The 24078-nt window shown below is 47.0% G+C and overlaps 6 protein-coding genes across 6 annotated transcripts; 2 read left to right on the plus strand and 4 right to left on the minus strand.

The window, feature by feature from the left end:
- Positions 1-363: 363 nt before the first annotated feature.
- On the minus strand, positions 364-5022 carry admB (uncharacterized protein; the record flags this gene model as incomplete). The annotated part of the gene is made up of 3 exons (XM_040794158.1): positions 364-2705; positions 3394-4900; positions 5011-5022. 3 exons carry the CDS (start codon positions 5020-5022, stop codon positions 364-366), a joined length of 3861 nt encoding a protein of 1286 aa, XP_040649408.1.
- A 913-nt stretch (positions 5023-5935) lies between these two features.
- PGRI_064450 (uncharacterized protein) lies at positions 5936-6886 on the plus strand (the record flags this gene model as incomplete). The annotated part of the gene is made up of 1 exon (XM_040794159.1): positions 5936-6886. The coding sequence occupies one exon, from the start codon at positions 5936-5938 to the stop codon at positions 6884-6886; it is 951 nt and encodes a 316-aa protein (XP_040649409.1).
- A 913-nt stretch (positions 6887-7799) lies between these two features.
- Positions 7800-11722, minus strand: PGRI_064460 (C2 domain protein; the record flags this gene model as incomplete). Its single annotated transcript, XM_040794160.1, has 5 exons — positions 7800-9230; positions 9293-10780; positions 10830-11204; positions 11260-11295; positions 11348-11722. The coding sequence occupies 5 exons, from the start codon at positions 11720-11722 to the stop codon at positions 7800-7802; spliced, it is 3705 nt and encodes a 1234-aa protein (XP_040649410.1).
- A 2170-nt stretch (positions 11723-13892) lies between these two features.
- PGRI_064470 (fungal specific transcription factor domain-containing protein) lies at positions 13893-15552 on the plus strand (the record flags this gene model as incomplete). Its single annotated transcript, XM_040794161.1, has 5 exons — positions 13893-14031; positions 14098-14198; positions 14267-14943; positions 14992-15469; positions 15520-15552. 5 exons carry the CDS (start codon positions 13893-13895, stop codon positions 15550-15552), a joined length of 1428 nt encoding a protein of 475 aa, XP_040649411.1.
- A 2784-nt stretch (positions 15553-18336) lies between these two features.
- PGRI_064480 (Alpha/beta hydrolase fold-3) lies at positions 18337-22104 on the minus strand (the record flags this gene model as incomplete). The annotated part of the gene is made up of 6 exons (XM_040794162.1): positions 18337-20037; positions 20102-20417; positions 20873-20988; positions 21046-21787; positions 21869-21998; positions 22059-22104. The coding sequence occupies 6 exons, from the start codon at positions 22102-22104 to the stop codon at positions 18337-18339; spliced, it is 3051 nt and encodes a 1016-aa protein (XP_040649412.1).
- A 612-nt stretch (positions 22105-22716) lies between these two features.
- PGRI_064490 (uncharacterized protein) lies at positions 22717-23604 on the minus strand (the record flags this gene model as incomplete). The annotated part of the gene is made up of 1 exon (XM_040794163.1): positions 22717-23604. One exon carries the CDS (start codon positions 23602-23604, stop codon positions 22717-22719), a length of 888 nt encoding a protein of 295 aa, XP_040649413.1.
- Positions 23605-24078: the final 474 nt, after the last annotated feature.

Here is a 24078-nt window from a genome sequence, read left to right on the forward strand (position 1 = left end):
TGTTTATCTTGGGTTAAAATCGCACTTCAAATGGATATTCATTCTATACGATATGTACGTCTACATGCCGAGGTTCGCATACTTGCAATGTGACAGTGCGTATCATTGATAGCCCAAAGGGCTCGAAGTATCTACTACACAAAGGATGCATACAAATTCAAGACGATAGCCACAAGAAAGGAAACCCAAAAATCCAGATCGCGGATGATATAATACTATAAGGACCGATATGTAATAGTAAACCACCCGCGATGACGCCAATGCCCCAATCCCCCAGACCGCAAATCCCAGAAGGAACGAATGCAAACAAGAAAGGTTCAGTAGAACCCATGTACTAGGATAAAACCAGAAGCAGAGGGGTGATCATGAGTATCGTGGCGGGGGACCAGGGGGAGGCACATTCTGGTAAGGCATATTCTGGTAACCGTCATTCCGGTATCCATGCCACTGATCCATAGGCTGGCGAGCACTAGGCTGGGGCCCATTGTAGCGGCGGTATGTACCAGGGGGAATAGCCTTGCGGGCCTTACGCAGCTGTGAACTGCGCTTGCAGCGACTGTAGATGCAGACGATGAGAGAGAGCAGGATCAGCGTACCGCCGCCAACGCAGACGCCAATAACTAGCTTCTCATGCTGTTTGATCCAGCCCAGAGCCGAGGAACCCTTGCACTGGCCTGCGCTACAGCGACCACCGGCATCGCAGGGTGTACCGTCGAGGAAGTTCTGGTTCATGTTGTAGCACTCCGTGGTGCCGAATGTGTGGGGGAGTGAGGGTGCACCGCAGATGAGATCGCAGGATGGTCTATTTGTGTTTTCGCAGGCCCAGCTGTCGTTGGTGTTCAGCATGGAGCCTATCACTGTGCGACACTGGTAGTCACGGCTGGTGCATTGGCCGCTAGCACAGGTCAGTCCCTGGTCCTTCTGTCCGCAGCTTGCACCGTCGTCTTTGTATTTGTTTTCGGGACAGGAGCTTGAGGATCCGCTGCACGTCTCGGCGATGTCACATTCTCCGGTGCTGGCACGGCAGATGGTATTGGCGGAGGCGAACTGGCATTTGATGCAGCAGCTGTCGTTGGCGTCGTCGCAGACAGCACTGTCTTTGAATTTGCAGGTCTTTGGGTCACAGCATGAGTTGCCGCTGCAACTTTCTTCGTCGCCGCAGTCACACTCTTCGTCGCCTTCGACAATGCCGTTGCCGCATTGACTGCCGGTGATTGTGACGACTCCGCGATTGTCGGATAGACAAGAAGACTTGATGCTGTTTCTGCCAATGGCGGAGCAGATGTTACCGATGGTACAGTCGGAAAACTTAGTCATGGTGTTCTGAGCGTATGGGTTCATAATGTATTTGGCACCGGCATCGCAGGTCGATGAACTTAGCGGGCAGCATTGAGACGAGGCTTCTAACTTGTCCTTGCAGCCGGTCTCGTCGCAGTCGTGCACTGCTCCAAAGGTGTGACCAGTCTCGTGGGCAAACACCTGCCAGGAAGAGCCGGAATTGCGAACTACGACGTTGGCACCAGCCACAGAGTTAGCTCCGGATGTGACTAGTTCGGAGGAGCACAGACGGCCCATCCATGACACTCCAACTTCGGTGCCTGTAGGGCAGTTTGTCATCAGAGTCCAGTAGGCATTGTCATCTGAGTGAGTTGAGCGCCACTTGGAGAATTCATTCAAGCGCCAGGTGACGTTTCCGCCGTTGCAGTCCACATTCCAGGGCGTAGCAGTAGAGCCCGTGCTGGTGCAGCCTGTCTCGGAGATTGTAAGATTCCGCAAACCAATGGAGATATTGAAAGATTCCTCATAGAGATTTGAAGCCGTGTTGACCACGTTGATGATCCAGTCCTTGGCCGCTTCCCTAGGGGTAGAGTTGGTAGCCATGAATGATTCGGTGAATTCACAATCCGTTGCAATTCCGATCAAGGCGACTTTCTTCGTTTTAGGACATCCACTGGAATCGCCGATGGTCGTTTTCAGATTCACGCCGCCAGTGTTTCCTGCGACACCGCCAATATCTGATGACTGTCGCTTGCCCAATCCAAACATCGAGTTCAACGAAGCAACACCCCACTGACCATCTGCTTCGTCCATGTCATATGAGAAGATCGAACTGGATAGATCAGCATTGTACCCAAGTCGATCTGCACCGCACCCGTCGGAGCCTTCGGATAGAGAAAGCGACCGCTTCTTGAGCTCAGAATGCGTATAGCTAATCATGTCGGAGTCACGGTAGACTATCATGGATTCCCCATCTCTGGGTTCGACATCGGCATCGATCGGGCGCTTCTTGTCAAGATAGGTTGACTGTAACTCAATGTGGTGCTTGTCATCGTTGACACTGAAAGCACCCTCAAAGAGGGGCTCTAGACCATCCCTTTTGACGGTGATTCTTGCCCAACCCACAGGCGTCCATCTCCCCTTGCCAGATCCTACCAAGGCACGACCTTGGAAGACTTTATGTTCGTGTCGCTTGATCGGTTCCGCATGTGTGATTGTGCCATCGATACCAACGTATTGTACGTAAGCGTCATCGGCCAAGATATCATGATTTGGCTTGAGTTCTAGCTTTATGCGCTTGCCGTCTTGGTGTAAGGCGAAGGTGATATCGAAATCCGATAAGTGGTCTATTTGGTGTGAAGGAGTACGAATGATAGGATTGTCAACGGCTGTCACCCGTCGAATGGCCTCTGAGGCCTGTGATCGTGCTGAATATTGTTAGGCAGGGCTAGGCTGGGTAATAAGCAGGGCATATTTACCTTGTATTTGTTGAAAGAATGAAAATGCACCGATTAAGGGCAAGATATTAGAAAACCTCATCGCAATATCCGAATCTCAGGGTTCTTCCCCAGGTTCGGAGATAGAGTTTGTCCCTGAGTGGCAAAAAGGGGGTAATTTCTTGAAAGAGGGAAAATATTAAAAAGAGAGAATCAAAAGAGAAAAAGAACTAGAATTCAAACTAAAGAGTGAAAACGAAAGTGAGATCAGATAGAAATCCGGACTCAGCCGTAGTCTCTGGCCAAGTGATTAGGAATCCTGGAAAGACAAGGGGCTTGGCGGTTAGACTGAAACAGTTCCATTTTATACATTTTAAACGGTCATTTTTTGACTACTTCAAATTTCAGAAAGAACATAAGATACACTTTATATCTCGAATATTATATGTTCTATTAAACTCTACAATATTTACTCCATTCTTCGTCTTTTGTACTTTGTACAGCGTCTCATTTTAACGGACGCGTGGCTCCAAGCCACTAGATATTAAAAGAATCCCAATGCTTGGCATTTAAGGCTGCCGAATAATGGATCTTTTTATTATTATTTATTTTTCATGAAATATTTGATGTGCTAATTGAGCAAAATGTGGGATTGACACCCCACATATAGGGCAGATACTTCCCAAGGGTTCATCATCATCCCATCCATCATCCGACTGTGATATCTCAGGCACATCAGATGATTCCTGTACAGTCCAATCCTTGAGTACTGTCTCCTGCTGTCGAAACATTTTCTCAATATCACGTCCACTGTTTTTCTTCTGATCTCCCGCACTCTCCACCATATTGGTAACCGCAATGTTCAACAATCTAAGATTCCACCCCTTTTCGGGATGTAATTTGCGAAACATAGAGAAGACACTTTCCCGGACCAGCCGTTCAGCCAATGCATCAATATTCTCATCCAGGTTGAAAATAAAGGGTGGCAGGGGTGCCGAGCGAGAGATGCGATTGGAATTGTATGCACGTCCGGTACCAAAATCGGGAGGTCTTGACTGGGTCGATAATCGTAGCGTGCGAGGATGAGCACGCCATCTTCCTTGAGGAGCAGTGTCATCACTCATATCAAGCAGGTCGGTTCTTACACGGCGGATCAAACTTCGTGACAACACTACTAGCTCTCGTCGTACACCGTCGAGCGTATCTAAACGGCCATATGAATCCTCGATGCTGATCTGGGTAGGCACATCGCGACCCTCGAGCACCTCAGAATTATCTACACCATGGAGAATGTTCCACATGCGCATCCCGATCCCTTTCACTGAACCTGGCCCGCCAAGGATTCTGTCCAGTAGAGGTGGGCCCATACCAGGGAACTGGCGGATATCCTTGACTGTAATCTTCTCATCGACGCTCTCTTGCCCTGTCATGTGGGATTTCAATTTCTGGGCAATCCGTGAACCAATTCCAGGGATTTTTCGGATCTCGTGATCATCCAGGAACTGGAACACGTTGCTAGTACTATCTTCGGTCGTATATGGTGGCAGAAGAGTCGTCTGACCGTTGGGTTTGTGGACATTACCGACCAACTTTGCCAACAGTTTGGAGGTTGAGATTCCGCCCGTAGCCGTGAAGCCTACTTGATGCTCCAACTTACTCCGTATATGACCCTGTAAATGAGAGGCAACCAGCAACCTCATTTCCAACGAAGACGAAGCTTTCTGAGCCACGGAGGCTGTCTCCATTGCGGGGAAGGTCGATCCGTGGAAACGAGTGGCATCGTAAGAAAACCCAACGGTCGGGTCCTTCCGATCAAGATGAAAATACGAATTCGCCAAGTCATTTTGATTTAGCACTCCAGTGTTGTAATCAATCATTTCTGTGACGTCGAGAAAGAGCTCGTCAAAGCCTAGCTTTTCGACACGGTCTCCCCAGACAAGGGACCGAACTAGCAGATAAAGCTCTTTGGAGGCATCTCGGAACTTGGTCAAGTCTTCACCTAGAACTATTACCACATCGGGACAAATGCGTTTGGCATCTTTGATGAGCTGCAACTTATGTAGACCTCGCCGCCGGGCTTCGTAGTTGCAAGTTACCACGATCTGCTTTTGCTGAACTGCCAGGGGGAGTGACTTCAATTCAGGTCGCTCGGCCTCGAAAACTGAGGCATAGAAACAGTCATAATCCTGGATATGGTTAGTCAAAGCCTGGCAGTAGGCAAAAAGGAGAGTTACTAAGTGGAGGATTATTCGCCTGTCGTTCCGCAACAGTGCAGCCATGAGCCCTAAGCTAATACAGAGGTATCCATGCGATTTGATTGTCGGGTGCCTGGAGCTGAAAGCTCGTTGGAACAAACTCCTGAACCGAAGGCTTGGAACCTAAGTTTGGAACATGCTTGTGGCTGGTGTGTGGCGTCGGTGGCTCAAAAAATCAGGCTTACATATTTCTGCCTGTCCTTTCATATTATTGTATGGCTCTGATATGTCCCTTTTCGATGAGCATCTATAAACTACTTCAAAAGTGCTCAGTACTTTTCAGACTACTTCCGTAGATAATTCCCCGAACCCCTCTTTTTCAGAAATAAATGCCAGCTAAAAGGACAAGTCGTATTGGGTGGGGCCGATGTCACCTTTGACGGCGCTTGCGTCACGTGTACTATTTTAAATGTCTTTGATCTCCTAAGTACTCCGTATTGGAGTACATATAGTAGACAAAAGTAGATATAAACAAATAAGAAACGTTTCTGTTTCAGATCATTTAAAGCTACTTTGTAGGTAGCATAGAATTTTTCCAACCATTTTTAGGTCTTCGCCACCAAGTGCGTATAGATGTAGATCAGAGACCCACGGGCCTTGTTCTTTTTATAGGTTTTTCCTCTTCTTGATTCGATAGTTTAATTTCAGGATTTATATTAAAATTCAATACGGTGTAGAATATGATATATGTGATTAAATTAGAAAAAAAAAAGAGAGAAAAAATAGTTATGGTGGCGTCGATAGTTAAGTCTAGAAGGAAATCTCTGTTAGAGTAATCAGATTTGATATTAAGGAGGAGTTAAGTCAAAAAGTTTATCTACTGTGACATGCATCTTTCATCACATTCAAGCGCCAACCTCCTCTATTCTTAGACCCCCGCTATACCTCCCTCTTTTTTTTTGGTTTTCTTTGATCTTTGAAGATTCTGAATATTTTGACTCTTCTATTATTCTTCTGGTCTTCAATATGTCGTGTCTGTCACCAGATGCCTCGACCACAATAACCTCACGACCAAAACTCACCCTTCAAACCACCGCTCTCCCTCGCACATTCGGCTCTTCAACTACTGGCCTATCCTTTTCCTTCGCAGCGGCGCCTACTGCATCCCCCACTATTCGAAACACCTTCAAGAATGCCTACGAGGTCACATCCCCATCATCCGCAACCTCCCCCTCCAAATCTACCCGCTACAGCAAACCGTCCTCCCCCTACCTCCTACATCCGAACAATAATATCTTCAGCCGAAGCCCCTACCAACTCCCCATCGGAGTGCGCAGCATTCTACGCAACTCCCCACTAGAATCCGCAGCACGCCGACAATCAGGCTCCATATCAGCGGGAGGAAATGGCCCCAACGGCGCAGCCTCCCGCCGCGTCTTCTTCCCAGCAAAGAAACAAGTCAGCTATCGGTACCCACTTGAAGAAGTAATCCGAACAGAACGCTACACCGCGCAACACATCGACCTCGTAACGGAGGAGGCAGTGCAAAACGAGGCAGACACCCAAACCCCACCTGAGACATGCCCCGCCCCCAAGCCTGAGGGCGAAAAAGAGGACACCGATTCCAGCCCGTCAACATCGGAGACAAGTCCCTCCGGCGATGATACCAGTGCCGATGAATCAGTGCGCGGGTCTTCACTATCAAAGACGGAGCGCAAGAAGCGCCGCACAATGCGGATAGAGCGCCAGGTCCGGGCGGTGGCGTTGCTAGATGGCTTCGAGGCCGATGGCTCGTCTACGCCGCAGACACCTCGGCACGGTCGTGCCAAGCGCCGCAGGGAATGGAAATGGACTCTGGGGCCTGTCGATAAGGCCTCGAACCCTGGCTCCGAGAATGTCTCATTGTTGCACTCGGCTCAGATTACCTTTGAGTCAGACTCTCTTCGGGTATCCACTGACCTTGCATCCGATCAATAATTATGCAATGTTCATTCATGGTTTCATGGTTGATGTCTTTCTTTTCCCTGTTTTTTTTTTCTTTCTTTCTTTCTTTCTTTCTTTCTTTCTTTCTTTCTTTCTCGTCGCTTCTTTTTTCCCTGCATAATAATGGCCATGCATATATTGTTTACTCACGAATCATGTTGTATAGAGGCGCTGTTTGGGTTTATTCGGTGGCTTTGGGCGTATCTGTGCCACTTCTTTTTTATGGCTGTTTTAGCATATCTTCTTCTATGCATTATATCCTTTCGATGTATATGTACCTTTTTCCAATCTTATAAGGCACCGCGAAAGAAACTAGCGAGTGACCGGCAAAGTTCACGAATCCAACCAATCCTTGTATCTCCCAACTTTATAACCGTTTCTTCTTGTTTACGATACAAGCGGATCGTCTGCGTAATGCGAAAAATATTGCCGGAAGTTTCCAGACTACGGCTCTGTTCATAGGGCCAATATCCCAATTCAACCTCGTTCAAATTCGAATAATATTGATAGCAACACCACCGGCTATGGAAGGTATAGTTTCCCATAATCATCATGACCCCGGAACAGACGAGATATTGTTGAAGTCATCCTTCTTCCCCTAACACTTTCTATTGCCTTTATGCCCATCGTGTTCGAGAATAAACGAATTATATGTGGAACGACAGCAAGCCTACCAACGAGGTCAACACCGGTGGTAGAGGAGTTGTAATCCAAAGATATCAAGATTAGCTTGAGGATTGAGAAAATTTAGTGGATGTGCCTTTCATATAGGCTTTGCATACAGAGGTAGGGTGTCAATAACTCATGGGTTTAAACAGTAAATAATGAGTGTTCACATTTTATACAGTCAATTCAATGCAAATGATATACAAAACGCCCGAAACAAATAGAAAACATTCATACATCGTTAAGTCTCCGTCTCGACATCTGGCTCGCGACCAGTGAGGCCACCCGCTCCAACCTTCTTCTTCATCTTAAGCAGTGCATACTTAGCCTCGTCTTTGGCAAAAGCAGCATTCCGCGCAGGCCGCCATTGCATGAGACCACGCTGCTGCCGCTGCTCACTGTGTTTATTCGCCCTGTTTATCTGGCTGGTACTCATATTGGCTTGTGACGTAGACGGCCCACCAGTGCTGCCACTGATTGTCGAGGGTCCATTAGACAGGGGTTCGAGTTCGTCATCTGATTCCGAGGTTTCCTCGTGATGATCACCACTTTGGAAACTGGATCGATGAGAAGCGTGATCCTTGAGTGGGGGAGGGGTGTAGGGGTCATGGGGAGGATGGTCCCGGCCAGGCTCAGCGACCTTGTTTCCGATGGAATCAGTGTAGGCACGCGGGTCATGACCAAACGCACCACTCCAGTCTTGACCGTCGTGGTCAATCCATCTGTGACGCTCAGCGGGTGAGGCTTGCTTCAACACGTCACGTCCGTCGATCAAAGACTGCTCGTGCATTTCCTGCACTTCTGAAGGAACTTCAATTTGCACGGTGCGAGAACGGACACCTTGTGACAGACACGCTTCCCAGGTCTCGAAGGTCTCGCGGGAGTCGTTGTCAACCACGAAACGCTCGTGCGATTCGTCAATGCCCGGCGAGAAGTTGCATCGGAATTGTAGACGTCCCACCTCGGTCAAGTCCTCGAGTCCGGGTACTTGCTTTGCCTTCCAGTTCTCCTCCGTAACATAATTTTGTGTCAAGCGGGCACCCATCTTTGTCGTCCAGATAGGAAGGTCGATGTCTGTTTCCTCGTTATCGACAAGATGTTGGAGCCACAAAACAGCGTATGCTACTGCGTTTCGCTTGCCCTGGTTATGGAACTCGAACACAATCGGGGAGCGATATCGGTGCTTCACAGGCATGCGCAGTGAGTCGCGGAAAGTCTCGTCAGAGGTATCGAATACCGCATCACTGTCATGCATGTGACATTTGTGCCGGGTGATCTTGCCAACACTGCCACCGGTGCGCATCTTGATCTTAGTGTGTCGGCCATACCCCTTTGCGGTGATAGATTGCCCGACAAATTCAAAGGTACCAACATCCCAGCCAAGCATGGGAGGTGGCAACTTGGTCTCCACGTGGCGGAACAAAAGAGAAATACGGATGCGTCCAAACCCAATACCACCGTCGAGGGGATACCAGCGGGTCACCTGTGAACTAGTCTGAAGTATGTCGGACAACTTGAGGGGAACCACACCAAGGATGGGATCATGCTCGCGATAGCGCTGGTCTCGGACCGTGATGGTCACAACAGCTGAGCGCCAGTCACGAACAAAGCGCTCAGTTCCTGCGTTGAAGATAGGTTTGGAGCTCACAGCCTTTGCACGAGTGCGGTATATCTGAACCGAGCTGTTAGTTTCTAGGAATTGGTGTGGAGGGGTATGTATCTACAGATACGTACCAGCTGATCGTTCAACATAACCTTGCAGTAACTTGTTGGGAGATCTTCACCCTCCTCTTCTGTGTTCTCACCATATGGCTTCGCCGGCTCATACTCCTTGCCCTTGCGGTTCCCATCACTACCCTTAATGTTGGCAAGCTGAAGGTTGACGATCTGGTGCACAACAATGTGCACGATACCGCTAGGCCAGATTGGATCAGGTGGCGTGTGCATAACGGCATCTTCTTCCTCGCTGTTGATAGCTCCCTTTTCGTCTTCGAAAGTCGGATTGCCTTTGAGATTTTCAGGAAGGTCTTTCTTCTTGCCATCAGTGCGTAGCTCAGGGCGGAGTTTTGGTTTCCCGAAGTATCCAACTTCCCAATGTAGCTGACCGGGCATTTCAGTGCCCTCATCCATACCCTGAAGTTTTGACACCTGGGGGTACATCTGACTGGGATGCTGAAGCATCTCACGGATAGGTAGCTCGACCTTGCCAACAATATCATCCGCGGTGTTGCGGTCAGAGTCCCAGAGCTCGATGCTCAAGTTTTCATCGGCCTTGATCAATTCCGGTGTCACGAGAAGGGCAGCAGTCTCTTCCCAAATTGGGTTGAGGTCATCTGTAATCACACGGGTACAATACATGGGCTTGCCATACTTTGAGAAGGACAAATTGATGTATGGATCACTGCCACCACCCTCACTGCCACGAGTATCCTGTTTACTCAAGCCGACAGCGCGGTGAATACGAATCCACATCACACCCAGAGCCAAAGTATCTTTGTGGATGTCATCTCCTGTCAACATCATGCCAAGATCCATAGTCATTGACTTGGGAGCTGCAAGCATGCCACATGCGGTACTAATAGCAGAGTTGACAAAGTTGGAGATCAAGGGTAAGTTTAGAACATTGACTCCAGTCCGGAACATCGGCATGCAGCCAGCCCTGACATGGGGAATGCCGACCAAAGTGAAAGTCACGTCCTTCATGAACGGTGCCTCGGGCATCATTTGGAAGCGCATACGGACAGTTCCGACGAGCTCAATCAGCTCCACGAACACGGGGAATGGCACACCAAACAAGCCTCGAATTCCCAGATAGAAAACCAGTTGCATGTGCATATTGCGTGCCTTTGCTGAGGCAGACTGCCCAGTTGGCTTTGCGTGATAGGCAAAGGAGGCTTCCATGTTGTAATAACTCGCACCTTCCTCAGCAGCAGCAGCTTCCTGTGGATCCTTATTCTTTCTATTTTCTTCATGAATGTTTTCCTTCAAATCCTGTACATGATCGTCGGGAAGAGCCCGCATACTCAGTATTCGGAGTGGGTTGTCGCCCTGGTCGATTTCTGCGATTCGAACATTCTCTACAACTTTGGGTGCAGAGACTTGCATGATGTCTTCGATTGTGTCGGCGATAGGTGTCAGCATCTCTGGGTTAACTAGTCCCCATATCACACCAAGGAAACTGTTCATCCACTCGACAGATTCAGGAAGGAGATTGGCGGTGGCCTGTTGATCTGTCAGTACTCCAACCCATGATGCAATAATAGAAACTTACCATCTTCCCACGAAGCTGCTCACTGCTCCACTCCATTGCTCGACCACTGCGAATGACTTCCTGCATCCATAACCACACACCACTTGTGATGCATGCAGCCAATGGAATAAGGCCCCAGAGAGATCCTCCGAACATTCGCCCCAGTACAATTATAGCAACAGGTATCCCAATGCAAAGGCCCGTCGCACGCTTTTCCAATGAATCAAACATGGGCTGATATGAGACAGTCGGCGTGGGGTGGAACAAAACATTAGTCTTCTCTCCTCGAATGGGAACATCAGAGGTTGTGCCTTCGGCAATGGGATCGGGGGGTGCAGTGATGTCTTGTTTCTCTTTATACTCTGCAAGATCTTGGTCGGCCCTTGTTTGAACGTCCTGATATACACGTCAGCGGTGTGCCCCGATGAACGATATTCTATAGAGAACTCACCGTGGGTTTACCAAGATTTGCATTTGGAACTGTCAACTGCGAATGGATTAGACTCCGTTCATACTTCGTTCAAAATGACCCCACATACCATTGGATTCGTTACAGTTTCCATCGATGTCTCGTCTAGATCTTCAACACCGATTTCCTTGCCTGTGGTTGGGTCTGTCACGGTACGCATCTTAGATTGGGAGAATCTGCGTGGCTTATGGGCGACAGCATCTCCATCTTTTTGATCCTTTTGATCTGCTTGCTCTGGTTGTTTCCCAGAGGCCCGTTGTGCTTTTTCACGTGCAGCCCTCTCTTTCTTGGCTCTAGTTTCTTCGTCTATCTTGCGATCACGTTCCTTTTTCTCGGCATCGATATGTTCCATAAAGTGATGAATAGTTGGAATTGGATTGGCACCACTCCAATGCTCCCCAACCCGATGGCTCTGGGGAGCCTTAGATTGCTGGCCTGTAGCCATCTTGGAGGTGAAATGAAATGAGTCAGTTTCGGTTTTGTTAATTTCACTGTACAAGAAGACCTGGGAATAAAAAAGAGAAAGCTGGAAAGAAGGGAAAACACGATCTCGTGATCGACATGGAAGCTTCCCCAGAGCTACGTCATCGACCAGGAAATGCCCAGATAGGCTATGACGATATTACCTGGAAATATAGAGAAGATCATTCGATCCATTAACTACATACATTAGCTATACGTATACTATGGAGTACTTTGTACCTATTTACATGCCCTTTACCCCACATTTGATGTCAATGGCCCTGGTCTCTTGTCTTGGCGTTGGGATCTCAGGTCAGAGTTGGCAAAAGCTGTTATAACATCGAGACAAAAATTTGAAATTCAAATGTTAGATTTGCACTTGCCATACATGAATTCCAGCTGAATTGGTGCGATGCTATATATTGTAGTGGGCAACCATGTCCTCACTACGCCTGTCCTCTCTTCAGCGGACCTGGCAGTTTATTATGTAAGTGTTGATGTATGCCCAGGTCAGGTGCCCAGTACAAGTAGCAGATAGATATTGAGAACACACAATCCTACACCTCTCTAGATCTACTTGGATGAAGGTCTGAGTTCACTTTGTATGTTTTGGGACGTTGAATTACGCCCGAAGAGCATAACCTAGATTATTCCCCTCTTCAATATATAAGATGATGTCATCCTAATGAGTAAGCCAATAGTTTTACACCTGCCCAGGTGAACATGCCATTTTTCTTACTGTTTTGGTAATCATGTATGTATAAAGACAAGAAGGGAAGAACTGTTAAGAGGCTGAGAGTTGGAGACGGGCGCTATTCCGTAATTGTGCCAAGCGCACAATGCAACTCTGGGTAGTTGTCTTGGCAAGGTCTTTTTTAGACTCATAACGGTGTCGACTTGAAATTAAGAACTAAAAGGCAGTTTATGGGGGTTCAAAAACAGAGAAGACGTAAAGAACTGCCTATAGGTATGTATTTATGTATTCAAGGTACCCGTAGACCAAGTCCTCAACAATCCTAAATTCATGTCGCCTACAATATCCCGAGGTCAACTCCTAATTGCGTCAGGTCCCATTTTGACTTGGAATCAAATTTTGATTGGGTGAATGAGATCTGACTTATGGCAACCTTGGAATAAACCGTCCTCGGGTAGAAGTGGATACTTTTTTTTCTCCCTTCACGGTACTCCGTACAACTACTCCGTATACTCCGTATTGGGTTCTTTGACTCCAATATATAGAGCTTACAAAAAGAGATGATTAAACTCGGAGCTTGCTACCTTTCCTAGAAGAGCACGGCTATGACTACTTTAACCGGTTAGTGTACATTTGAATTGAAAAGTGGCACATGTCCATGTCATGACACTGTATATCAAATATCATAATATATCAAAAAAAATCGGGAGATGTGTATCACTAAATTCATAAATACCAAAAAAAGCCATGTGAAATCTATTTTAAATCTATTTAATTTTTATAGTTGGCATTAGAACCATATATGAAGTATAAATATGAGGCTCAAGATATATTAGACTCTTGAATTCTCTATGTATGATCCCAGTATCTGTTTCAGTCCCATCTTGGAAGGTGGGCATACCATCAGCATGTTTATGTCTCTTTTACTAAATCTAGCCAGTGGGCCGGGACCTCTTTTTTCACTCGGCACACCAACCAATAGTCCCAAATGATATTGAACCGGCATAGTTAGCCTACCAATCAGAGGCTCCATTTCTCTTGTCAAAATAGTCCCTGTTACAAGCTATACTCCGGTCATCAATTCCAGAGATATTTCTCTGAGGGGATTTTCTTCCCCCCTCTCTCACAAACGTACTATCTGGTTTGTGCGTCTCTTTTATACCCTCGCTTATAACTCAGCACTAACGATGAATAGCGGGCTGCGAAGTCGCAATGAGCGGAAGGCCACCTCTCCATCACTCTTCGCAGTCTGAAACCCATCCATCTGTCCCTCAAGATGATCAAGACCCCTTTACCTACGACAGAGTTACAGAGAGTGGAGAAGTCTCACCTGTCACCCGATCCGACTCGACGGCCTTCAGCACATACTATCCCTGGAGCACATCCCGAGTCATAGGGGGCCAACCTATGAACGCCAAAGTGGCCATTCCCCGACTTGAGCTTCCACTCGTAAGCAGTAATGGTCGAGTTACTCGAGCATGCCACAACTGTCGCAAACAGAAGAACAAGTGTTCTGGTCATCGACCTTCTTGCCTCCGGTGCGAGGAGGCCAATGTTCTTTGCGTCTACGTCGATGGGAAACGAGAGAGAAATGCTAGGTCTGTGATTTTCCTAGATATCATCACCCCCAAAATATTTACCCCTATAATATAGACAACTTACAGCCTTAACGAGCCAACTCCAACTCTACGAATCTCTCGTGCGCGATATTTATCCCAAACTCGACGTCGAGCTGGCCAAATTCGTTGACCAAGCTCTCGGAAAAGTCAGTAAAAAGACTCCATGACCCCGTCGACCAAAACCAGACATCTTGATCAGTCTAACGATCAACAGATAGCTAGTCTTCCCCCGTCATCGCCGACCGTCGCCAAAATACCAGATGAACCAGACCCGTCAACCCCAACACTTTCCTACGTGGATCATACGCTGGAGGACTTTAATAGAGACATTTCCCTACAAGCGATTGGCTTTATAGGAGAGCATTCGGCAACCGCATGGCTATACAGACTTAGGTGCTTGATCGGGAAGACAAGTTCCAACTCGGACGGCCAATTCGAGGAACCAGCCCGTCCGTCAATTGCTTCCTGTACATTCTTTATGGACGATGCCGGAATCCTGCCGACAAACGACACAGATGTCTTCGCCTATCCGCCACAAGCAGTCGCCGATGAACTTGTGGACAGATACTTCCAAGTTGCGCACGCCTCTTTTCCCGTCGTCGGTAAAGAAATTTTTCTAAGCCAGTGTCGGTCATTCTATTCGAACTCAACAAAACACCCTGGAAGCAAGTGGATGGCGTTATTAAATATGGTGTTTGCAATCGCTGGAAGACATTCTGAGCTTTCGAGAGACCAACCTCAACTAGATTACAATACCCACTCGGTGTACTTTTCCCGTGCCAGGCGATTAAGCATGGGAAACGGTGCGCTGTTGGATCACCCCAACCTGCAGCAGACACAGATAGAGGGATTAATATCACTTTATTTGCTTTCCATCGGACAGGTCAATAGGTAGGTCGAATACCGCGAGCCTTTAGTTAACCACTGATTTGGGTGTAGGGCATGGAGAACATGTGGTATTGCAATTCAGTCCGCGATTGTGATGGGAATCCACCTTCGTACTGAAAGTCCCAGCATCACCCACGTGTCCAAGGAAACCAGATATCGGCTATGGTGGGCACTGTACATGCTGGACATCCTGCTCTCTGTGATGACTGGACGCATGCCGAGAATTCAACCGGAACACTGCACAACCCCTTTGCCAGTGCCTTACAAGGAGGAGGAGTTCTGGGACGAGCATGTAAGGAGGCTTATTTTGGACAATCAATCCAGAGCCCGCCTCATGGATTCTCTACTCTCCTTTGATCCGACTGAAGTGAATGACCCTTTAGCCCATTCACCTTCTCCGCAGTCCACGTCTCAACGGGAATCATTCAGCCAGCAACCCCAGGCTAACGTCTCACTATACTTACTTTATTCCATTGACTTGGCAGTCATGATGAGACAAGCAATTGAAATTTTGTATTCTCCCGAAGCGGTACGAAAATCGCGCAATGACATTGAATTGGCCATGACATCGCTCAATAGCGCCGCCGACAATTGGTTTGCTCGGCTTCCTGAAACTTATCGTTTCATCGAAACCAGAGTTGACCGATCCTTTGTACGTCAGCGGACGAGTTTGGCTTTTCAATACTATTCGACCAAACTTGTCATTTCACAACCCGCTCTTCGTTCTTATCTCAGCGGTGAAGAATTTACCACTGATCTTCATACCCCAATGGCAATCGTTTGCCTCAAAGCAGCAGGCCAAATGCTTGATCTATTGCCCAATGAACCAAACATTACCTGGCTCTTGGGCTGCTCACCTTGGTGGTGTTCTCTCCACTACCTCACGCAGAGCACCGTAGTTCTCATAACGCAGTTGCTCGCCCAGAATCAAATGGGGACTAGCGAAAGAAATGAGTTAGTCGGAAGAGTCCAAAGGGCTCTGCGATGGTTGAGGGAGTGTTCCACCAGAGATCCATCTTGCAAACGAGCTTGGAGAAATTTCACAGAGCTCTTGTCATCCCAAGGATTGGAGATTTTAAAATAAGATCTCTGGGCCACACCCAGGATCCCTCTGCATCATTTTCATTTGTTTCCCTCACGTATAAACGAGTATTCTTGATTTCCTTTGCGATTACCCGTATTATGCCTACACACACACACACCCACACACACACACATACACACACATACACACACATACACACACATACACACACATATATATATGAGAGTTAAAACTAGCAAGCTAAAGTGCATTGTCTTTTAGGATAATATGCGCAACATGAAACAAACCCTATTTGCGGTAAACCAGCCATAAAAGAAATGTCCCTGATTGCATTCGAGGCCATGCTTGGCAATGATCCTGGGGAACCGAGGCTGCAATGAATATTTTAATTTGAATATCCATAAGAAATAAACAGCTCCAATAAGCGATTGGTTTCAAGAGCCCATAGATAGGGTAGATTGCCACCTGTTTGTATCCGGGGGACCCCGGGGCCCCGGGCGTTCCAAAATGAAGGCCCATATAATGAATGACGTCAACATTCTTAACTGAAAGGGCTATATAGTGACAGGTTGATGGCATATTGAGACCCTAAGTCTTTGACTTCTCTCACTCAGCTCGTACAAATTATACATGATGGCCCCAAAATATATTGTAAATCTTCTCCTTTTCTACCATGAACTCTACTAACAAACATAGATAACCTTTCAAGACTCCGTTCCAACTGAGCAGATCAATGCCTACATGCAACAGATTCACGAAGATGGCGGTTCCGTCACAAACAGATTTCCGGATATGATAGCGAGAGGCTTTTCGTATGTGTCTTCTCCACATAACTTCCACAGGACTTCTTACTAAACTACGTAGAGCGTATATAACTGAATCGGTCCTCAATAGGATCCAGTCTGACTCTGTGGTTGAATATCTGTCACCCGATACTTCCTGAAGCTACGCCCATCCCCCCTTCTATACCTGTACAGCTTAGCATTATTTTCCTTCTCCGTCTATCTCACGCATAATGACATTTTTTATAGCCAATTGATCAATCTGCTTACGTGCTTGCTGTCTTTTAATTTTATAATATCGTACATCAAATGTGTTAATTGAACATATTATAAGCAAGGAGTGACGTTAATATGCCATGCTATTGACTTATGATCTGGGACCCACGCGGTTGATCATTCAAGGTAGATCAATATGCCGCATCTGGCTAGCTTGGAGAGGAGGACAGTAATTATTCTCGTTACTGAAGATTTCCCCGAAACCCAAGACACACTCACCATGAATCTCCAATTTGTGTGTGTGACATACGCGTCCCAAAAAGCAAAATTCCACTCATCAACCACATTAATATGCGTCTCATGCAGGCTGGGGTCGTAATACACCATACTGCTAGACAACAGTACCGTATACATGCGAAAATTGTATATTTTATCATAAGCTCAGTCATATGTTGTCAGAATATGCAGAGTCCCGGATTATGCATGATAACATGATACATCATAGCGCCATTGTTAACTGGCCTGAATATGCAGCCCAGTATAGAATACATACCCGTGCAATCTCTGCTAATTACAATTTCAAGGTTCCTCACTAGCATTCGTCAGCGTACCCTAAGTAGACGCCCTGGGTTCAAGTCATTGCTAAATAAGCCAATCACGCTTAGAGCGGATAGGTAATATTATCCCCGCCTTATACAAACCTTGCTTCTGATTTTTTGGAATGAATATATGCTATTAGATCCTGGCCTTAGCCGGAAATGGAATCCTTGTACACAGCCGGGACGAGGAAACTGGCGTACGTAAGAATCAGTGAAGGCACCTACTATGTAGGATGTTACAAAAGGCTGCGGACGTATGTACTGAGGAATGAGAACATGCATAGGTATTTGAAAGAAGGAAAAGGACAAAAAATGAAGGGGGGGGGGGGGTTGATACTCGTAGGTGGAGACCACGCACCTTCCTAATCCATGGACATACCTATGGAATTACGCAACTTCGATGGTTGATGCTGTATAGAATGAATAGGTGTGTCACGAATGCGACTTCCGTCTGCCACTGCCATCACATAGTCGTCCACATAAGTCTTTTCTCTCTAAGGTTTCCTTCCCCTCATACTGCGAATAATGCATCAATAAGTGTTTGAGACACAACCGTTCATGGTACCAAAACAATGGCATTGAGAACAACCCAAGTAAAGAAGCGTTGCTGGTCATAACAAGATATTTATCAAAAGGGCCATCCAGGATACGTCAAATAATGCTTCATATATAACAAAGTGAGACTTGGAAACATCAAAATGAAGACAAAGAACACAAGGCACGCATTTAGCGCAAAACTATGCATGCACGCCAGTCATAAGCCCACATCCATACCCCAACTATCCCAATCAACATCATAATCAGCCAAAAATGGAGGCTGAAATGTGAACTCGGAGTTGAAAGCCCAAAACTCGGTGTTCGGATCAAAGTATAAGTTATTATCTGTCCATTGGGCTGTTTCCGCAACCTGCTCAATTGCATAACCGGGGTCTGGGATCGTGCCCACCCATGAAGATGATGGGTAGAACTGCCCAGGAGTGGTGTTGGGCAAAGTTGGCGGGGGTGTAGCACATGCAGCAAAGCCTTTGGATGATTGATCAGCGAAGGCACGACGTTCGAGGTATATTGTACCGAAATAGGGAATATCAAGCTTGATGCGACTAAGCCTTCCATTCTCGTATTGGTGTCCTTCTGGCGCGTCAAGTTGCGGTAGTTCGGCACCAATCCCTATCGCATTGATAATCTTCAAGACGCGCAACGCTCGAGTTGCGATCTTGTCTGGAGGAACGGTCTTTGATAGTTGCTCTAGAATAGTCATAACTCGGTCGATAGCGAGGTAATCTTCGTTGGTAAAGTCTTGTGGGCCAAATGGCCCAAGTCTATTCACAATGATTGTCATTGCCGTGGTAAAGGCTTGGAAATCAAGAACCTTGGAGTCAAACCCTTTTTCAGTGGTGCGCCGGATATTGACATAGCAATTGATGATATGGCGAGAGGCTTGAAGACAGGTTTTCCGATTGTATTCAAAAGAGTTGTCATTACCAGACGCTAGTAGGAGAGGTAGATGTAGCCACGCCGTGATTTGGTAGTACCATAGTCGATAGTGAAGCTGCATGAAACAATTGGCCCGCTCCATACATTTGCCTGGCGGAAGATTGTCGGGTGACGCCAAAGGAGGGACCGTGAACGCTTGAAGTTCCGCATCGATGACATGGGTCATTTTCAGCATGGCTGGATTGACTTCTGTGAAGATCTGATTACGGTCAATGATTGATCCAGCTATCCGAGCAAGCGGGTTCAAAACGGATGCATTGCGAACAGGCACATCCTGAGTGTCGCTTTGGTTGGATTGATATAAATCTATTGCCATATTGGATACAGCTCCATGTACCCCAAGGATCAGTGAAAAGTGCCTGTCGACCATCATGATTTGTCTCCAGATTAAGGTGGCTCGACGTTGAAAATCGGCGCTTTTATTGGTAGCTGGTTCATCACGGTGAAACCCGATTATCTGGGCGATATCTGCCGCCCGACGACAGGAAAGCCATGCACTTCGTAGTTTTCCGTCATTGCTAAAGATTAATCCTTGCAGAACCAAGCACTCGAGTCCCTCAATACAGCTGACGATAGAGTCATCAGAGCAGACCAACGTCGAAACACGGCTCATGCATTCGTCAATCAAGACCCCAGGTAGGCAGGAAAGCCCAAGGGAGGGTAAATCAAACTCGGATGGGAGTTGCTGGAGACACAACGCAATCCACAGAATGGCCTTAGCAACTACAGCCGGGTGGCTGGTTCGAAGGATTTCCACCGAGGATGAAAGCAACGATTTATCCTGGTCTTCGAATAACTGCACGCGCATAAGCCACCAGCTACTGCTAGCCTCGGATATAATTTTCAGTGTCTTCTGGGAGGGTATCAAGGCTATCAGATCACGGCGTAGTCTTTCCCAGTCCCTGTTGATTGTACCATATGCAAAATCGGGCGCAGCGGCGTCTGATCGTTGGAAACCTAGCTATTCACCAGTAAGCGCAAGATAAAAGGATTACACACCCCCCGGTGGAAGTTATCAGACGAACCGCTTGGTTGTTAAAAAGAGACAAAATTGGAGCATTGTCTGGGGCTGGTGTCACGGTCGGGGGACTGGATTCGGGACTGGTTTCCGCCCAATCTATGGGTGATTTCGAGTCCCACTGTTGATTGCTCCCAATGCTCCCATTGCTAGCATTACTCCCACCGTCGACCCGTATTAGAAGCTTCTCCAACAGGGCTTCCACACGGGCCATACGCTCGTTCAGGTATGTGCGGTCCGAGTCGCGGAGGTTCTCAGGTTCCGGGAATTCTTGGCTGCGACATGGGAGGCCCCGGGCGAGACATTCTCTGCAGCTTTGGGCGCTATCGGACGCATAATTGCAGCGGACTTTGCGATGTTTGCCTATGTGTGCAGAAAAAAAAAAGGTCAGTGATAAATCATCCAAACCAAAGGGGGGGGGGCTCTTATACATTGCCAGCAACTGCGGGTCCCCTTTCGGATCTTCTTCCGAGGCTGATCAGTCTGTGGGTGGATCGAGCTCATCTTGGAGCGAAAAAAATAGATATCAGGATATTCAAATAAAACACGGATGCCAGTATAAGAAACTGAATTGAAATAATGTCACCTAATTTGTGCAGTTGATATTAGAATGTCAGGGAAGCTGGGTGCTCATGTGGCGACACATCAAACAAAGCCCCAAAACACAGTTCGAGTTGGCGCTATCTGACCGCCTCTACAAATTGTGAGATGCAATAATATATGCAATGCATAATTTCTTTTTCTTTCGATCTTTCATTTCGAGAAGGTCTGGTTCAACCATGATGCTATCGCCTTGAATTGCAACCCAGGGGGTATATTCAAAGCGCAGTCCGTGACTGGCTCAACGTGGAATTCTCGTGGTATGATACTAATGCTCACGTCGGGGAGTTCACCCTGCGAATAAAAAAAACACTGTTAGATTGAACGAGAAGCTTGCGGGGACTATCTCACCTTCATCTTCTCGGCCATCTGTCTAATCGGATCTAAGAGGACTTCGTCTCCCCCCACGCCAACAAAGAGTCTTGAAACAGGAAGATCTCTCCACCAGCCATGTGGGGCTTTGGCTGGGCAATTGTACATATCTTCCGCGGTCTGGCCTAGAAAGATTTGTGCCCAGTTATGCAAAGTCTTAGCCGAAATAACGTCTTTATCAGCATTTTCGATGGAGCTCGCGTGGTCAGTTCCAAAGTCAACCCAAGGGGACAACAGCATCGCTCCTCCTAGGGGTTCATCAACTGAAAATCTTGGCACCATAACTTCAGGATGCGGATGAGCGAGATGTGATAATACCGCAAGTGCAAGATGAGCGCCCGCCGAGTCACCGTGAAGAACAATGTCTGACGGTCGTTTCCCCAGTGTCTGAATGGCGTGCTGCAAAATAGCAACGGCCTGTTGCAACTGACGTGGCCATCGGGCTTGAGGGGTAAGTTCATAGGCAAGTAATAACACGCCAATACTTTGCACGTGTTGTTTTATGTCCTCAGAGAGAGCCTCGAGATAACTGAAGTGGTCCGGTAGCGCGGGGAGGCAGTAGCCGCCACCGGGAAAGTAGATGATCAACTTTTCGGCAGCAGGATTCCCTAGCCAGAATGCCGTTGTACCTTCGGAGAGAACAAGGATATTGGGAGGGGCCTTTTGCTGTTTCATGTGGGCTTCGTAACTCTTTTGAGCGACGGTGGAGGGAAGAACAAGTCTGCGAGGTGTTAGAATTGTTTTTCTGTCAGACCAGTGATTTTGTATATACTGGGTATTGTTTATTCATGTCTAAACTCACTGAAGCTGCTCCATAGATGCATTTTCAAATAAGGCACGCGTAAAAGACATTACAACATGCTTATAGGTTGTAGCGCCTCCCTTCTGACCTCGGCATGGAGCACTGATGGCAGCCTGTATAGCAATGGCAACTAAGTGTAACGTGAAATAGACGTTAGTTTCATCAACTTCATCTCTCATTGGCTACTTACGGGATTTGGCCATTGCAACTCCCAGACCCAACGACAAGGGAGCCATGGGGCGCGAAGATATGTGAATGCGTTCAAATTAGCCAGAAACTGTTGGGCTCACAAAACATTTCAAGTTAAAATATCAGGTCTCTGAAAGAAAGAGATCATGTTGGGCCTCGTCTGGTGGATGTTTTGAGTATAGTGTGGCAGATCCGCCGAGTCGGCGGAACAAAGCCAGCCCAATACGCGCCAACTTTAGACCAATCGGTCACTTTTTGTTCTGCAATGCGTTGGAAGTGCAAAATAAAAAGGGGATCAGAAGAATGAAGAAATTTACTTGATAAATTTATGAGAAGTTATGGGATCTGAAAGTGGAAAGGACCCTGTCTGAGGCTGTGTAAAAGGGCCCTTGGAAACCACCTTTTTTTCTTTTTGACATGGAGCATGTGGTTTTCTATTATGGCTACTATTGATGTCAACATGTGAGGATATGCTCTTACAAAACATATGTGAGTACATAGTACTATGTAAACATGTACGTTTCAAAGGAAGTTAAACCTCAGATCTCTCAAATTAGTGAACGGATATTGAAGACAAAGTAAGAAAAGTAATAAAAATACAAGATAAACTCGTAAACAGAGACGAATTTTGAATACAAACAACAGGTGATGTATCCAGCTCACTCTCTCCGAAGTCTCTTCGATTCAGTCTCCTCATCCCAGTCCAACTTACGTTTCCTCAACTCGATGGTTTGCCGGCGGCGCGATGTTGACCTTGTCTGAGGACCCATGGAATCGGTAGATTCAACACTACGATCGGAAGGGTATTGGGAACCCATAGTCGCGAACTGCTCAATATCCTCAATAGCAAACTGCATCTGCAACGCGCCAAACGAATGGAAGGTCCTGATTCGCGAAATCCGGCGAGTTCCGCGCTTGAAAGCCCCCAAAATCAAACGTCCCACGGTTCGTCCTAGTGTCGTCCCTAGAAGCGCCTCATATTCCGGAGTTCCAGATATCCAATCACGTACTTTGTCATCGGGCCAAGCGAGGCCATTAGATTCGGTGTAGAGCTCTTCCCTCACAAACGAACGGGTATCCTTGTTGATAACGTCGATCAAATAGACATACGTCAGGGTGTCGATCGGGAAGTGCTTCTGGTAAATGGCCTGGCAGACCTCTGACATGAAGAGACCCGGTGCTTTCTTGATTTCTTCGACTATTAACACCCCAGGGGCAACTTGTCCCTCCCAGATATGAATGTCCGAGTATTGATCGTCTCGTGGAGTGTCAGGTTGATTGATGCTGATTTTCTCCCATGCCCCGCCAGTTGGTCCCATTATTTCGAGCTCTGCAAAGTCGTCTTCAATCTGGAGTGGAATATATGGATGAATTTCCATATCTATTTCCAGGTCCTTGGACTCCTTGAGGTCATTGAAATTCAGCGTAGAAGGTAGAATTGGACATACTTGCACAGAGAGGTCAGATTCTGGACATTCGATCCATTGCTGTAGTGATCGGCCAATGGCTTGTCGCCTTCCGTACTTGAGAGTGTTGGGAGGCAGCATTGGAGAGGTGTTGTGAATTCTGAGATTGGACTGGTATGAATATTGCTGCAAAGAAGGTGCGGTCAGTCCTAGGCCAATAAGTGGTATTGCTGGTATCTCTGTGTCAGGCATCATTGATCAAAACAAAGTTGATGGACAAGTATGACCTTATAGGTTTCGGTCTGAACTCAAGTTTTCCATTTCTAGTAGAGCCATTAATAGACAATAAACAAAGAGATGAACTTGAAAGAATTGTCGAAATCAAAGAGCTAAATTTAATCATGCAGTGTTTGAAGACGTTTAGCATATATACCATATCTACTTGATTGAACTGAAGTGTAGACCCTCGATCATAAATAGTAACATATACACGCTTTGAAAGATTGAGACAATGGAAGTTTCATTGTCTTTGCCATTTTGCCAGCCATGTGGACGAAAGTTGATGGGTACTCTCCTCGACATAAAGAATCGACATAAGAAATGACATGCAGAACA

This window comes from Penicillium griseofulvum (genome assembly GCF_001561935.1).
Source record: "Penicillium griseofulvum strain PG3 chromosome Unknown contig_91, whole genome shotgun sequence".
In the NCBI taxonomy this organism is placed as follows: Eukaryota; Fungi; Ascomycota; class Eurotiomycetes; order Eurotiales; family Aspergillaceae; genus Penicillium; species Penicillium griseofulvum.